Raw genomic sequence first — 19,277 nt, 5'->3', positions numbered from 1 at the left:
TTCTTTAGTGTACACATACTAGTGGTGTTTATGCTCTGTTATAGAATTAAATTGTAGGTTTTATTAGGCCGCACAATATTTTAGGAAAAAATTGGTAAAGCCGTTAGAAGTTATAATAAAGGATGATATTAGTTAAATTTATATTTAGTATTTGTAAATAATACAATCGAATTTTTCAGTGTTACTGACAAAAAAAAAATATTGAGGTGTGGTAGGATACCTAACGTGCACCAATAGCGCAGTATTTTAATACTTTTTCTTAAAGTTCTATTTCTAAATAAAATATTAGTCACTAATAAGGTAACATAGTATAAAGCTGGCATAATGACTGGCACCAAATATTCGTGGTTTTGGTCTTATGAAACTACGAGGAAATTCAATAGTATAAAAGATGGCGTAGTATTCACTCTTGTAGTTTTATGAAACTGAATTTATAATTTTTTAACACCAAATATCGTTAATCTATGGACGAAATTTTAGTATAATATACCCTAAACGTGATTGTGTCAGCTTAAATGAATTGGAGTAGTATGTTTTTGTACATTAAATGTTAAAGAAAATGGGAGTCAATGAATTTTATTTATATATGTGTAGCCTTGTACGTAGTCCGTATCATTTGTAAATATTGTACTCTGTAAAATGCTAAATCATGAATAATTTTTAATATAAATATTAGTTACAAAATATTGTTTTATTTAATTTCGGCATTCTGGCTGCCACATTCTCTATTGTTTTAATATGGTGGATTCCTTAATTCATTCAATGTACTAAAATGTTAAATCTTTATACAATTAGGACTATAAACACATACAACGATAAATTTTGTATAGAAATAAATTTATACTAAAAAATATATATTTTTGATTAACTATTATGACAATTTTGTTAGTTTACAGGGTCTATGAGATCCTCAATACATACTACTGTTGTACATACAAAATATTGTTTTTACAATTAAAGTTAATCCACTAAAATCCGAAAAAATATACTTCAGAATCGTGAGTATATATTTATTCAGATTATATTATTCCTAGAGTGGTACTATCAAACTACCTACTTTCCTAAAGCGCTTAAAAAGACGATTTGAAAGTTTTGATATTAAGAAATGACAGGAAGATAGATAAGGACAATAATAGCGCACGAAAACATTAAACGCCAGACTGGATTATGTGTGACGTTTACCATAAATTGTAGACTACGCATATGTTCTTAAGTTGTAGACAATAGTTAAGTTTCAGTTTGAAACATATCTATTTTCTAGACTTTAAGTTTTCATTTAGTCTAGTCTGGTCTGGGTCTCAATCATTTTAATATTAAACATAAGAGTGGATATTGGACGCTACTTGCTCGCAATATGACCCTATCCAATACATGTTTTTGCGCTGCATTTTTGTATTGTATCATTTTTGTTCAGTTAATGTTACTTTACCTATAATGGTAAGTCTCTAAAAAAACTTGTAAATGGACACCCTTTAGGTGATTTACGTACTTACTGGATATATCCGTATATCATAAAGTCAATAGACAACAGCTGATGGAATAAAACTTCCGTATTCCGAATGTATTATCGATTTGACACAGTTACCCATTTCTATATTGTACGTACCTAGTGCAGAGCCCTATATCTACAGAACTTCATATTTAATATTGGCGGATCAATGTTTGCTATACCTACTTTTAGAATAAAGGTTTCGTATATTTATGATGTAATCTGGTATGTTGTAGTCAGTAGGTAATAGCATATTATGTTATCTGTGGTAATAGCATGTAATTTGTAATATAGTTAAAGACACTGAAGTTTCTGTATTCGCCGAGCCCAATTAGTCAATCAGTGATTTAAAGTATGTTATACTCTCATGTTTCATAGCGATTCGATTAATTATTCGTATTTTTAAATATATTTTTTCTAGCTCCGTCCTTAGATATATCACGGGCGACGAGCTAAACTTCAATAGAAAATGTTAGTAACAAACAAAAAACAAACAAGAGATATGTGATAATAAGATAATATTAAATGATAACTAATAAACTTAAAACCTACGGCAATTGACTGTTATTGACAGCACTCGACTAACCTGGATATATAATATCTTATACCTATATATATAAAATTCTCATGTCACAGTTTTCGTTCCCATACTCCTCCGAAACGGCTTGACCGATTCTCATGAAATTTTGTGAGCGTATTGAGTAGGTCTGAGAATCGGCCAACATCTATTTTTCATTCCCCTAAATGTTAGGGGTAGTCCACCCCTAAATTTTTTTTCTATTTTACGGCAAAACAACGTTTGCCGGGACAGCTAGTATCTATATAAAATTTTCGTGTCACAATGTTAGTTACAATACTCCTACGAAACGGCTTGACCGATTTTTATGAAATTTTATATGCATATTCACTAGGTCTGAGAATCAGTTACTATCTATTTTTCATACCCCTAAGTGATAAGGGTAGTCCACCCCTAACATGTTTTTTTTTTACTTTTTTGGACAATATTTTTTATATTTTTATAATGTATAAAATTCTCGTGTATAATGTTAGTTACCATACTCCTCCGAAACGGCTTGATCGATGTTGTATGAAATTTTATATGCATATTCAGCAGGTTTGAGTATTGGCTACTGTCTATTTTTCAGGGGTATGATAAGAGTTGTCACCCATAATTGTATTTTTAATTTTTAGGATATTTTTTATGTCGTATTAAAAAATACATACAACCCTAAATTTTCACCCTTCTATCACTAACTCCTATTTTTGATTAGCGATTTTAATTTATATGGCAAAACAACGTATGTGGGGTCAGCTAGTAGTTTATAAATTTTAGCGTATTCGAAGAATGCCTGCAAATATAGCACGTGTCTGTGCGAACTGTCTTCGTAGAATAAGACCTGGTGTGTAGACGATCCACGAGAACATAGATGCGCTATTTTGATGCGAAAGCAAACGTGACCTATTTCCATTGAAACAATTTACTTTTCTTAGTATGTGTATGAATGCAATAGGAGTTTATCCTGCGTGTTTAACTTGTTTGCGACGATCGATCGCCCGCGCCCGGCACCGCCAGTACGAATCGAATGCCAACTGAAAAATGACTGGTACATAACAAGTATGTTTATGTAAAAGTATGAACAGTTGCAACGTTATTGTTAGTAGTTAATATTATTAACTAATTAATTGTTTAGTCAAGTAGTTCCTTTATATTTTTATAACAATGACATTTTTACCGACATTTTGTATGTGAAAAACATACGATCCAAGATCTGATTTAACACAATCTAATTCAGCCCATATAAGTTCCATAATGCGTCTATGATCTATAAAGTGATATAACAGAATCACAAATCCTTTGCATTTAGATTTTTCTTTTTATTAATCGTCCTCCTATTCAACAGTACCTAACAATATGTACCTTAGAATACAGAGAACTGAATAATTCCCACGGGAACGGCTTCGCGACAAGAAGGCGCTAAATTAGCTAATAAAAAAAGAATTATGCCATTACTACGTACCACCAAATATTTTAATCAGCAATAACACAATAACAATATTATACATATATAGATATTTACCTACCAAGCTTTTATTTTTTTTGATGATAGAATTTTGTTTTATATCGGCCAGATTTCATTGTGAGATATACCTACATTTTATAGCGAGGTATAAGTCAATTAATATTGCTTACTGTACTTTCTAAAGTCCGTTTTCACTATGAGTTGCCTATATACTTTTATAGCTAATAGTGAAATTACAAAGTACGGCGACTGTTATTACTTATTTTTATATAACAGTTATTTATAAAAAAAATCATAATTGTCATTATTTTAGCCAGTAGGTATCTACACAGCCCACTTTCTTTAGGAGTAAGTACAAAATACACCCAAAGACAAAGAATTATTCCGAACTATCTACATTCAATGTATCTACAACTCTCTGCATTACATTTAGATCTATGTATATGTAGATAGAAAAACATAGCACACAAATTTACATAGAACCCTGACCCCATTCTCGCTACGGGACCACTCTCTAGATATGCAAATTTGCGAATATGCGAATAAGCAAAGCTTTCTTTATAATATCGATTAACGATAAAATACGCTCGACCTTTTTGTTAGATTTTTATTAGCGTGCAATATTGACATTTATGTAATTTTTATTGTTACTTGAGTAATTTTCTAAATATTGTGATAATTTATGATAATTGCTACCTACTTTCAGTATTTTGTATATAGGTTTAGATTAATCTAGTATACCTATTCTTATATATAATATATATCGGCTATAGAGCATTAGGACACTATTAATAGTTGAATTCAATAATTTTGTCATAGTGACGTTATTATAACAGCGTCAAATATTTTTATATACCTACCAAGACCAGGCACTGTACAGTGTTCACATCATATTGCTTGGGATTGCACTTTAATCTGTACGCAAATCAAACATCTAGTTAAACTCTATTTGCCTTTATATTACAACAGTGTAGATACTAAATTGATTGTAAACACCGAACAGAATTTAGTAGGAGTCATTTAGGCATATGTATATAGGCAAAAGAGCCAATATTTAGCTGTTTGTTTATTTACTCTGTATACCTTTAAACACAAATAATTCGTATTGAATAAAAAATCATTAGTTTTATAAATATATATCTTAATAAAAAAAACTAATATGATATATTCGTACTTTTTGAAATCGGTTAGAAAAGGCATTAGTAAAAAAGTCAATAACACAAAAGTTATAACAATTGGGCAAGTCTGTGACCTGCTTTACGGTTATTTATCCTTAGCTTACCTATTCACTCCGCGCCTACTAACATTTTTAATTCTACAATGGACTATGATTTGACACGTTTCTAAGTATCGAATATTTGATAGAAAAAAGTTCAGAAGTAGTTAAGCCGTGTTAGAGTAAAAGTGCCTTGATGTACACATATTTGCAAGAGTAATTAGTATTAGTTTATTAGGTGTAATTTTAATTATATAGTAATTAAACAGGTTTTTAAATTGATTTTACAATACTTTTTCAGTAAGTAATAGTATCTATTACTTTCACCTAATTAAAATATTAATTTATCTACGGCCTTAAAGTAGAAGCCTCTATGATAAGTGCAGCACCTTTAAATTCATGAATTACTAATAGGTATATGTAGTAGTTCAGTAAGTACCTATCGACTATACTAAAATGCAAGTTTCCATTGTTAAATGGACTTGTAATATTTATATGTACAAAATGATGTTTAAATTTATACTCAGTGCAAAGAAGTTCATGGTTCACCTTACCATCACCTATGGCGAGAATAGTATCGTGGCGATACCCCATGATTCCTAAATTTAAGATAAAATCCAATGTACAGTTTCACTGCTATATATCATTTTTCTAAGCTGCAGCAATGAACATTGTAGGCTTTTATTTTTATTAGGCTGACGATAGCATAAGTATATAAATCAAATTTAGTTTAAAAATACTGTAACTACATCATAAATGACTTATTTATACTGTATCATTAAGCTACTTATTTTTAAGAAATTTGGAAGATTTATATAAAATATAGATATTAGTATAGTTTTGTTAATAACACAACTATATATAAGGCATAATATTTGTTTTAGTATTACAGTGTTGTATTCATGTTTAAATAAATTAATAATGTATAAATAAAACTATTTTATAGACCTTATTATATATTATATTAGCATCACACCATAGAAGTCTATAAAAAATAAAATATTGTAAAAAACATAGTCAGCAACTTCTTTTTTAATATTTTTTAATACGATAATTTTTGTATCGTATCGTATATATATTTGGAAACGTTACACGAAGCGTGCCAGCTAAGTATTTTCAGCTGTGGGTCGTTTCAGGAATTCGCAGTTGTCGTCAAACAGTCGTAGTCACTGCAGGATGAAACTACACAATGATTTGTTTTAGTGTTTGCACGCTTCCTATGTTAATTATACGAATATGTTACGTAATTACCGGTTTTGTGATAGCAAGTTCTTTGTTAGGTTAAGTGAAATTGTAGTTTAAATGTTTACACTCCACTCACAGCGTTTACGTAGGTAAGATTTGGATTTTATGACAAAATTAAAATATAAACGTGAGTAATTATTGTACTACACAATAGTTAGAATTAAAACTATGGCTACCGATATTCTTTATAATGAATACGAATAACTAAATTAATTAAAAATATATACTGTGGGCACACGTTATACAAGCTGGGATAAACAAAGGAATTATTATTTGTCCATGTAGTGAGACTTGATATACCATCATTTCAGACGGTATATTAGAATCCAGCATGTGAGGAATATTTCGAAATGCCCAAAATAATTTCGAGAGACAGCATTAGGATTGCCCGACCTAACGCTATCTCTCAGAAATATTTTGGTTTCTTTTCGGTATTTCTTTCATCGTCGAAAACATATATTGTAATGCCGAAATGTTAATTGTAACACAATCTATTTATATTAAGATAATAATATGATAAATATTAATAAATAATTTATTTTTGATCCCTAATATTTGAGTTTGCGGTTATTTATGTTTATTAACAAAACTTATTTAAAATCTTCCTAGATAGACATTTTGATTGTATTGTAGGAGGTTAAGTGCTCCAACATCTGGCTCCGCTCGTCGGAGGGCCAGGGAGCGTCGCAGAGCGGAACAGACTCGCGAGGAGGGAGAGCGGTTGGCCCGAGAGCGACGGGAGCATAGAGCCAAGGAGAAACAAGAACAACAGCGTCAGGTATTTGTATCTACTGCTAATTATCCCAATGTGTTAAACACATCGCAAAATTATGTATTATAAAAATATTAATATTAAAAAATTAATTAAATATTATGAAAATATTAATTATGTATCAGTATATTTAGGCAACTATTGAGTAGTAACAAGAAGAATTATGACATATAACGTATGATTTGAGACGATCGTGAAATTACAGGATATTAATGATATGACAATATTATATCACGGACGTCACTAAAACATTTAGAGATATTTGTGCTTTTTTTCATGTCTGTGAATAGCAATTGTCACTTTCCATTCGCTGGGTCGTCAGCTAGTTTTATTCCACCTACATAAAAAGATAGGAAAAGTATGATATGTAGGTACTTAAATTAGGACATAAGGATTAATGGAAAAATTAGCAAATGAAACAAAAGTAAAATAACTCATATTAAAACACAGTCAGGATTGGACTGTGAATATAATATTTACTCATTTACACAGAGGTGTAAGTGGGTAAGTATATAGAGATATTGGTTAAGTTTGCCATCTACATGTAGATATGTATGTTATATTTACATATTTAATATGTAAATATTACACAATGCGAAAATATCTAACTTGTTGGAAATGACATAAACAGCCAATTGTGTATTTTCTGAACGCTGCATAGAAAGCTGTACAGGCACTTATGTTTGACGAACGTATGTTAACGACTGCAGGTAATAAAGATAGTATTTGAAATTTTGAATTCTAGGAATATGAATTAAAATATGCTTTTAACAAAGTTTATACGAACTCAACCCTTTTATAACGTGTGTGCTCGGATAATTTCATTACAGTAAATTGGACATCGTAATATTCTTTACACCAAATTAATTGTTACAAATAACCGTGTGACACATGCTTGAGTAGTTGGGTAAGTATTGTGACAAGCTTAAACAGCTTTTGTTTTAAGTTGTGAGGTTCGCATTTGATGGAGTAAGGAACATTTGAAAGACTTGTAGTCTTTACCGTGTCGTGTGCCTACTTTATATTGCTTTTGACACCTGACTAGAGATAGGCGGCCCATATGGACGCGTTGACATATGCGGACTTATCATCATGGTTTCATTATAAATATACTTACACCAAAAAGGTAGGGTCATGTCGGAATTGGTAATATACATATACTTTCAAAATTAAACTAACCCTTAAATACTTACAATCTAACAAGTAAAGTTACTAGTCTATACTCCCGGTCTACTAGTTACAGTCACGTCAACTCAAACACAACTTACATACAGGACATGTCGCTATGTAAGCTTTTTACTTTTTACAAAGTCAACTTCCGTTAAAATGAATTGGAATGCAAATAATAGCTCTAGCATGTAGTTGTCAATAGATAAGTATTGTTGATACTAAGGAATTTTCGTCTAGACTAAAATATACCGGCTGTATAGCATTCATTAATTTATAGCAGTAATGACGCCTACCAACCGCCTTCCGTTAGCAAGAAATATGGATATAACCGTTACAATTTCAAACTAGAATCTGTTAAATTCCAGTGTTGGAGCGTTGGTTTTTTAAAACTCGTAAGTCATAGAAAATTCTAAAAACTTTCCCACTTGTGGTACGTCGTAGCATTTATCATATCACTCTGTAGACTATTTTGCATGATCACTGGCCATAGACGAATGTTGGTGAGTTTGTTGGAATTGAACTTTTTTGGTTAGAGAAAAAATACAACGATATAGGACTAATTTCGTCAATCATTTTAGAAGGAAATTGGTCACAACCTGCTGCTAGCTCATGGCTCATAAGTAATTCCCACCTATGAGTCTAAGTTTAGCTCATTAACTTCTATGACAAGTGTCAATAAATCTAACCTCAACATCGTCGTTAGTAATGAACGTCTAATTTCAATTATATATTATATGTTTGATTATTTGTTGTTAGGCCCGTGAAGAACTGGCGTCGTACGAGCCCTGGGGCCGCGCTGGCGGCGGAGCGCCCAATGCACAAGGAGTGAGGTTTTCTGATATACGTGCAAGAGGAATTTATCCTGAAGATGAATTAAGGGTAACTCAATACAGACGATAGTAAAATAAAAAAGTGTCGTACGAAATATAGAAAGAAATACTATGATTTATATTAATAGTATGTATAAAAAACTTAAATTTTGGTTAACTGTGTAAAAATATATAATAGTAGTAAAAATTAGTAGTAAAATAAATGTTTCTTGTCCATATCAGTATAATGAAATTTTTTAAGACGATGAAATAAATCTATATAAGGTGTAGGTTCAATCTTATTACCAACCAATAAGTAGGACTGCAGCAAAGGAATGACGCAATGAAGACGAACGTGTGAATAACTGGCCTTTGCCTCATAAAGAATATGAAATTTGTTGACACACATTACAAATTTTATGGCTTTTTTCCGAAGACGAAAGCTTTTAGCTTGCATTGTGATGTTTAATCTTCATATTACATAAAAATAATGTGTAGAGTGGTCCGGCACCAATGCAATAAGCGTTTTCTCGATTTATCCATATACATATAAACAACTTTAAGTTTTTAAACCTACGAAATACGTCAAAGTGTTTTTGCTCTACTGATCAACTGTATAAAATTGAATAGAGTAATGATGTATTTCAACAACTTTTAAGTAATTGTAAACATTGCTTAATTTAAATCAAATAGACAGACAACAATTGCAAATATTGTATTGCCTTCTGTTAAAGTTAAATAATCTACTTGTCGTATACTTACAAAATGTTTATTATAGTTTCACACATAAACTAATATAATACATTGTAATTATTGCATGAAATATGAACTTGAATATGCATGTTTCTAAGTGTAAATAAATATTTCATTAATTAAATATAATTAAAATATTTAAATATAATTTTAGTAATAATTATCTAGTTATAATAAAACATAAGTATGTACCACAAAAACATTAAGTGTATGCATAATGAGATATAGTGCAACAATTGCAATGGTCAATACATTCGTACATTTTTTTTGCACAAATATAAAAATAGCGGTCATAATATACTTGAAGAATTCTATACTCTACGGTGGATCTCCTGGCATAAATCGCAATGGTTACTTTGCTTGCTATAATACTTTTTATTTTATAAATACTAACATAGATGTATTATTTGTTTTTACTATATATTATGAAATATTTGCGACTTCTTCTTCATTTTTAAATAATGAAAATAGCCTATATCCCTCCTTGTGATTTAATCTGTTTTTCCATCAAATTTCATTCAGTAGTGTAATTGTGAATACTTAAACGACAAACAGACAAATTTGCTGTGCAGGGTGTATCTCAGTTTGAACCTTGCCACCGGTGGCCGTCCACTCCGCGCCGACAACAACGGCGCACACCGCTGCGCCTGCGTGAAGATCCGCAGTTATGCTTTGCGGACAATTTGCGCCGAAGTGTTGATAACGACATTCGATACAAACAAACTCCTGATCAACATCAGATTTACAAACAGGCTTTAGGTCAGAATTTTTATAAATACATCCTTTTGTTATATAATTTAGTTTGTCTAGAGGGAGATAATCTATCCGCTTTTCTTCTATAAAACATAATCAATAAACGAAAAGACCACTTTTTAAATAAGTAAGTATGTATTATGACATATATTATCGCGAAGTACAAAGTAAATGTTGTTATTTCAGATGATATGGTTAATAAAAGAAAAAAAGCTGTAAAAGACGAAATAACAAAAAATTTGGAATACGAGCGCAAAATGGTAAGAAATATTTTATGTATTACAATTTCAGAAGCCTAATTTAGTATAACAAATAAAATATAATTTAAGATTTTGATGAAGGTTTATAGTTTTGAAATATACACCTACATTTATTCAAATTTTTTTTTACTTCTTCAATACTCCCAAACATTAAAATTCCAGCATAACATGGAGGGACCATGGGGTAGACCAGGTCCTGGCGGAACCACTTGGAGAAACCCCCGTGATGTTGGATTAAATTTCACCAAGTCTATGGTATATTGTAAAAATAAAGTACAACATCACAGAGAGTTAGATATTATAAATTTTATTTGTGTTACAGGGTTGGACAGATAATGAAGTTTTCAATAAAATGACGGGGGATCATAAGCGCTATAAAAGTTCTTCGCTTACTTTACCTCAAGTAAAGAGAGATGATGATTTAAAAGAGAACAATCCATCAGAAACTGAAAATATTAAATCTTCAAGCGTAGATAAATTGCCCGATATAAACCACACGAATAATGCAAATGGACAAACTAAAGAAGTGAAGGAAAAGAAAAGCGACAACGCATTAACAAAAGTTAATGGTTCGACTGGAAAATCGACTAATGGCAATCACAAAGGAAAGCGAAGTCCGACAAAAAAAATAGTCAAAAGGTTATCTAATGGTGATAGAGTAGTACGGAGCGTGCCTGCGGAAGATGTTGAAACCAAACCCACTAAAAATGCTGAATCTATTCATATATTAGAGAAAAAACCAACTCCTGAAGAGACTATTTTGAAATTAACGGGTGGAATAGAACTGGTACCACTTTTTGCAAGAAGGAGGAGAGTTGGTGCTCGCACTCTACCCTCTAGTGACGTAACGCGACCACCCGAGCAATACTGTCAGTACGTATTTATCTGTATTTTAAATAACTCGTAATACGTTATTATATCAATTTTTTTTTGTAATTGTATTAACATAACAAACAATATCTTCTGTAAAAATTCACACCTAACTGCTAGAGCGATGTACAGACTTCATCAGTTTCACAAGAAGTTTTCCATTACTTATGTAACAATAATATATACATGTGTGAATTGTATTGTGTGTAGTGCACTATTACCAAGGTGACTTAAAGAATAATAGTCTTTTAATTTCAAAAGGTCATGACAACTGACCCTTTTTTAGAAAAGAATTAAATATACAGTGACAATAAATAATATTAAGTATCATTATACCACAATGTGTTTTTTAGAAACAACAATCCAGTAGAGGTCAAGAATCTTATGAATCGACAATCTCAGCAAGAGTTATATTACTTTAATCTGTTATGAATAATGTCAACAGGTTAATTTTAAAGACTTCAATTTCTAATTTTGTATCTACTTAGTTAATTACATCAAGCGTAAAAAATACTTGTATTTCTGAGACAAATGTTAAATATACCTACAGTTGATATGCTTTTTATTTCCGTTAACTTTATACAAGAATCTTTATAAATAATTGTACTTAACCTCTAAAAAACATTCATACATCTTAATCTTTATGACTAAGTATTCAATTATGATATAGATATTGAGAATAAAAAACTGGATTAAAAAGAAATAATTTTTATAATATCTAGTTAAAATGACTCTTAAAAAGGAATTATCTAATAATGATCATGATATGTGAAAGAAACTCCGGTTATCGACACTGTTCTGTTGGCCACGTTCCACCGTCATCGAAGCCTCTGTTGCATCATCGCTTTCTATCGGCAGTGCCATATGACATGAAGATTTACGCGTTTCATTAGCCCCATAACAACTGTCTGACAAAACGGGTGTTAATGTTCATTGATAATAATCGTTTGATCTAAGTAGATAAATAACTTGACACGTTACTGTTTACGTGATAAGTAGGCTTGTAATTGATTGCATACATTATAGACCACCCGGAACCATCGCGACTTTACAGAAATGATTTAATCTATGTTTCTGGCTACATCTCACTGTGGGGTAACCTATTGTTATACACCCTTTTGGTAATTTTGTTGCAATTCTTGAATTATAATATTAATTAACGTAACCACCTATTCTATTACTTCATACACATATGTAACATATTCTTATTTCAGTTTCCATTTGCAGATGGCGTGAAATGTTAAATGTTGACTATTTAAGAGAATTAAAACATCAGATACGCGTGAAATGTGAACAGAAAAAGGTGAGAGCTCGAATTAAGATGTTACCAATTTCATAATACGTTGATGTAATGATCGATAAATAACGATCACGATCATTTAGAAAGGTCAAATACAGTAAAATATCTTTAGTCAATAGTTAATTAGGTACTTACTTGTTTGCCGATGAAAGAAACTACTATACAAGTACGTCGTTATATCTTTAAAAAGAATTGAAGACTTATTTTGACGACCTACCCATATTATACACAATGCCTATGAACAATCTTCTAGTAGTCAAGGAGAGAAACATGTTGGTAAACAACAATATTCATTTAAAATACTGCTCACTTACTATCATATTTGCTATAAGTTCACTTCCACTTTATGAGCACATAAGGATTACCTAAGATATTACATATTTTTTATCTGAATATTTGTGTGTCTTTAATACATCATAACATTAAATGTTATAACTGTTTGTCTACGTCATGCGTACTAGGTTCCTGTAAAGTTCCTCAACCAGTGATTTCTTTATTTTTAATATTAATTCAATTTAAATTCACAGCTAGCATTAACAAACTATATAAAGTTATCATTATCTGAATCATAACTTAATAAACAAACTCGTTGAAGAGATATGCAAATGGAATATAATAATGAAATACATATGAAAGAAATGTCATGTAGAATTATATTTTATTATTAAAAGAAAATAGTAATAGAATTATTGAAATAATTACTTACATGTACGCTATACTTGTGTCGCAGGAGAGCCGTCTCGATTCAGCCGAGAGTGTTAGAAGGCACCATGAAACCTGGGCTTCGTTATGGGGAAGACCTGGCCACGGTGCCCCCCAACGCGGACGTTATGCGAGAAGTAATCTTGCTCAATTACTCTATGTCACACCTGTGACCAATGGACATTAAAGGATTGTCTACATAGATACATTGTTGATTACGTTTAAAAATTTCATACCATAGTTTATTATTGTCAGTTCCTTCAGTTTCACTTGAATGAATGTTATGATATGAATATTTACTTATTAATAGAAAATCTACAGACACATAATTAAAAAAAAAAATTTCGACATTAATATGTATAATTTATTGTAGGTATGTATGGCTAACTGACAAAGGTAAATATACTAAAGTAATAAATAAATAATATTTATGTTATTAAATAATAAATGTTACAAATGAATAATTTTTATATTTAGGTATTTCAAAGTATGATTTATGTAGGTAAGTTGTACCGTACAATACAGTATTATAGATTGTCAACCATTAGAACAACTAAATAGTATCAAGGCACTTTTATTATAACAACGGCTAAAATAACAATATACCAATATTATAACTAAGTTAGTCTGTATCTGTTAAGTAGGACCATTATAGTGTATACAGCTTACATTAGTAAATAGTTAATATACAATGATAAATATACAATAAAATACTATATATACTGCGCTAAAAACAATGGTGCCAATTGTAAAAAAAAAATTAAGAAAAGATTGCTTGTTTCATCTGACATATTGTCTTGCCAGCCACTTGTAGGTAGAGTTGTCTTACCGATATCCAAAGGTTAGACGATGTTAGAATAAAAACAATATCTAACTGAAATAATATGAAAGGAATTTTCTAAAATATTGTAATATGGAAACTTCCATTCATAATATTTGATGTAACATATGATGTAGAAATGTTGTTGCATCAAAGATGCTTGAGTAATGTATTAAAAAGACCCAAAGTTAAGCAGTATGATTAAAATATGCAGTGTGCAATGTTATTAGAAAACGACTTTATTTTTCCTGGTTGTAATTTATTTAGAGCAATAAAAATTAAAACCACAAACTGTTAATTATTAAACGCAAAATAGGTGTGTTTGTGTAATGCAATTTCCACGATTTTAATTATGTTTCTAAAGTACTGTGTTTCAAAAATTACAGTAAAGTTGGAACTTTAAGGCAAGGCTATAAACCAGTGCAATTTTTACTTCTTCTCGAAAGGAGTTAGACTTAAAGCAGTTGTCAATTAATTAAGTATTTAGGATATCATTTGAACTCCCAATAGCTCTTCTCATCATGGTTATGAGTGTAGGGTAGGTAGGGATAGTAGTATATAACCTAGGTAATCAAATATATATTATTTACAGTATTTTTTGTTTAATTATTAAAAAACTTGAATCGAGCATTTGTAATATGTTGGTTGTTATTTATAGACTTTGAAATCTTTGAACCTTTATATTATCTAGTGATATAGAAATTTGTATCTTATTGAAAATATTCAACAATACATCTTTTTTATGTTATTAAAATGAAGTATTTTATATTACTGTGCTATTACTTCATATTTCTTAAGTTATAATTGTATAAAAATTAAATATTAAAATTTCAAAATTACAGCTATTTAATAGCTTTCTTATATAATGACTTTGTACATTATAACAAGATAAGATTTTTTTGTATACCATTTTACTAATATCACGAGCAGCCTCTATCTCAATATACACTATCCAAACAATGGTCACGAAATTTGTATTTCTAATAACACCAATAAATTTTGTGTGGGTAATGATTTCTCAAGACTGATTAGCGTCTATTAGATTAGATACATTATGGGCATTGTTATTAAATGTGTGGTTTGTCCGCAGTATTACCAGATCCATTTTTTCACAGACTACATGAAAAAATTATCAACTACATTAGTCGAGTTACTCGTTAACGAAACGTCTTCGAACTTAATAATAAACACAATTATTAAATTAATTAATAGTTATTAGTCCAATACTTCGGTCACCACTATCTTTTTCAATCTTTTTTATATAATGTATAATAATAATAGAACAAAAATCATTAGAAGACAGTGAGAACACAGATCAGAAAAAAATTAGATAGGTATATCATAATCATGTGTCAAAATTATTTAATTTCATGCGTTTACTATTCATTTACATATATATTTCAAGATAATATATAAATTGAGTGTTTGTCAGATTTATGTTAAATACGTTAGATCTCCTAGTATATTGGGGAAGTCGACAACACTGTTTGCCCGTGAACCTTAGCTACATAAATTTGGCTTGATTTATGTATTAAACATTGCATAATAGCTACATTCCGATATAAACCGCCTACCATATTATCATGGTTGTGTAATAGATGCATCTCTAAACGCATCGTATACGGCATTAGTACCGTTACTCAGAAATGTGGCTACATACCATGGTTAATCGAATGTCTTGACCTCTATACCTTGATTAAAAAAATACTACTAATATAGTAGTATTTTTTTAATCAAGGTATAGGAATATAAGATAAATGAGACTATCTATAATTTATTAGTGTTTTATTTAGCTGTAAATTTCCAAGAAAGTAAAATAATTCTAATGTCAATATGGTAACAATCGTTAACTTGACAAATGTTATTATTTCTTCTATTTATTTAGAATTTATGTAGATATATAGTTTTTGTTAGAATTACGTTGATTTTTCGAACGCAATCCAGTTGGCAATTATACATGTCTGGTTGTTCATAGAGAAATAAAGATTCTTTGATTGATATATTACTTGTTCATGTATAGCAGTATATTCTGTTAATACGAAATCGTATACTTTTCTTCATCGCGTTTAGTTTTACATATAATTATTTATATTAATATGTATATACAAAAACTAGTTGAAGTTGTATATATTTCTGGAAGTGGAATTGCAATGCAATATACATATGTAACTATTATTTCGCTTATACTGTAGCACCGGAGACCGTTTTTATTAATAGTTATCCATTATAGCAATTTACATTATTTATGATAAGTGACCACCACCGCAGCCGGGCAGCCGCAACCCTGGAGAAAATACAGACATGTTACTTTATTTTAAGATTATGTTGAAAATTGAATAAGCAAATTCATTGAAAAAGCATATGAATGGACACTACTGATATTTATTTAATAAAAAAAAATCAACATGTTGATTTTTTCACATTTTATCCTAATTAACACAGCTAAATGCATAATAGTCACAATAATATATGAAAAAGTACAAGTGTCTTTGTTTATTAATTTCAACTTGTTTGGATTTACTAATCGTTACATGGTTAGTTATTACCTATACCTACAGGTAAATATTACATAGTTAAGTGTTTTAAGTATAAGTAAACAGTACATTAACCGATCTCTAATTAAACTGAAGTCGTCAAGTTGAGACAGCGCGACGCGACGTGTCAGCTACTAGGCGGATGGTGAAATTGCTAAAATAAACAGAAAAGTGCGTATATGCAAATAAGAAGCGGGGAGAAAGCCTCTTATGACGAAATACAGATAAAACAGCAAGAACTGGTATTTTGTCTAAAGGTGTGTCTTATTTGTCCATAAATTAACATAATAACAAAACCAATGAATAAGTGTCTATTGTTTAGAATGGATAAAAAAACTAATAAATATTTTTTGCCTCATACACATCTTGCTTAGGTATTTTAAATATTAATAAAACTATACTCTAAGAAAGTTAAAAATATGCCTTATGAAGTTGTCATCGCGATATTTTATAATAAGGAAACAGTGATAAATGTATGACAGGCAAACAATGAAATACCATTAGATCATCATCGAATTGAAAAGCCATCATTCATACTGTGATTGCTATTGACAGTACTATTATGATGGCGTATTTGTAGTTTCACTCGTTAGTAAGCCGACTGTCATTTGATCCCTTCGTCGATAAATCGTATAATTATTTTAGGGCTCCGTATCAAAAAAGTACAAAAGAACACTCAATATGCTATTTTGTACCATATCATAGTAATATTATACACCTGGTTACAACTAAATGGAACAACAGATCTAACTTTTATCTAAAATTTGGTAACTTCCAGTGTATATATGAATACACATGTATATATGTACACATTACCAACTCAGTGACTGCTGAAATATATTGCTTTGATAAATATAGATCCATCGGCAACATTAGTGTTGAAATTAAAGTCTTTTCCATTTAAACGTGATTAAGTAACAAATATCTTCACTAACACAAATTTATTAGTGGGAATTTCCTCTTTGAATTCGTACATTTAAATCATCGTAACTATTTTTTGTGTCGTTGTGTTGTGTGTGTCATCGGCACTATTTTGGAACAAACTGAAATCATCAAGACAAAATAGTATAGCTACTTTCTTAAAAAACTTGACAGGTAAAATGGAGTTCTAATGGTACCACTACTAGAGTAAGTAGATATAGTAACTTCTAAAATATGTAACAGCTATAAATTATATATGCATATGTGACATATATCCTGAGACGAGAGAATAAATCTTTTATTCTTCCACTACCCCTAGTCTGTAAAGACAAAAGAAATTATTTAAATCTGTGAGATACACAATATGTGTAATAATACATATCTTTATTCATGTAGGTCTATTACAGACTCTTATGATATGTCAAATCTACCGTCAGTTAGGAATGATTTCGAAATGAGAAGAACTGACAAGAAACTAAGCTCGTATTCTTTTCAAATTAATATTATACATCTTTTTTTATTATTTTTTTTTTAATGCAAATTTGGGAGAATAGAGTTACCTCCAGCATATGCTATTACAAAAGCAAATAGTCTAACCAGTGTTCGCAAACCAAACAGACCAGTCCCCACAAGCACCCGTTCACGAGTATGACGGATTTTAAATACGAAACCCTCTATGTATAAACCCAACTCAAACATGGCCGTTTATTATTTTAGAAATTTTCGTTTAAACCCATATCTCTCTAGCGGTATGTAATTAATACAATAATAAGTACCCGTGTCCTCGACCTCTCGCGGCCTTTTCTAATATTCAATTACATAAAATACTTGAACTATACTTAAATCAATAAATCATTATTGTTCATTCATTCTCTTCCTTATTTTAAATGTAACCAAATGAATAGAGACAAACGACTGCATTGTTTTGAAATGACAGTGACTACAAACTAGTTCCAAAATGCGCCATTTTTCTCACACTGGTAGCCGATATAAGAGCATTTCGGATTAATGCAACGTATGTAGTGTAATTGTATAAGATTGCCACCGTGTTTAATTAATTGGTCACACTACATTTTGTAACAGTATTGGCCTCAAAAATATCAAGAATATTAGAGAACGTGGTCTACTTATGATTAAAATACAATCATATAATTAGCTCTTAAATATTCTTGTTGTTCATTGTTGAATCCAAATTGAATAAAATTTTAATATACAACTTATAAAGTACGAAACGTCTTCGTTATATCTTTATACTTTATCAACGTTGACGATGACTATTAGGTCACGTTTCCTATAATTATCTTCTACGGTACGAGTATTTGTGATTATACATATCTAACATTTAATTCATAGGTTCAGTAAGAATAAATAAAAAATAACACAAATAAAAAATAAGAAAACACAAAAGAATACCATATAACTGAAGCCGAAATATACAAAGCACATGTTAAGTTGTATGTAACTACTACTACTGTCACAGGAATTATGAATGTCTATATTCATTATGAATGCATAAATTGGATTCGCCAATATAAAACGTTATGTCATGATAGTGACGCAACAGTAAGCCTATGAAGATTTCCGTTGTCGCCAAGAGTATGCCATCGTCGTACTAACATGGTCTAAGGTTAGTGAAAAGAAA

General features: G+C 30.3%; 1 protein-coding gene across 1 annotated transcript; it reads left to right on the top strand.

Moving 5' to 3' along the window:
• The first annotated feature begins 3,706 nt into the window (after positions 1–3,706).
• LOC131841725 (uncharacterized) lies at positions 3,707–13,693 on the top strand. The gene is made up of 10 exons (XM_059190045.1): positions 3,707–3,750; positions 4,347–4,427; positions 6,605–6,749; positions 8,670–8,792; positions 10,048–10,234; positions 10,415–10,488; positions 10,651–10,743; positions 10,811–11,361; positions 12,586–12,661; positions 13,389–13,693. The coding sequence occupies exons 1-10, from the start codon at positions 3,707–3,709 to the stop codon at positions 13,545–13,547; spliced, it is 1,533 nt and encodes a 510-aa protein (XP_059046028.1). The 3' UTR covers positions 13,548–13,693.
• The last annotated feature ends 5,584 nt before the right edge of the window (positions 13,694–19,277 follow it).

The sequence above is a fragment of the Achroia grisella genome, unplaced genomic scaffold (assembly GCF_030625045.1).
Source record: "Achroia grisella isolate CSIRO2021 unplaced genomic scaffold, CSIRO_AGI_Agris_v1 utg1920, whole genome shotgun sequence".
Classification (NCBI taxonomy): domain Eukaryota; kingdom Metazoa; phylum Arthropoda; class Insecta; order Lepidoptera; family Pyralidae; genus Achroia; species Achroia grisella.
Note: the sequence above shows the minus strand (reverse complement) of the source record. Positions and strands in the feature narration are given on the sequence as shown.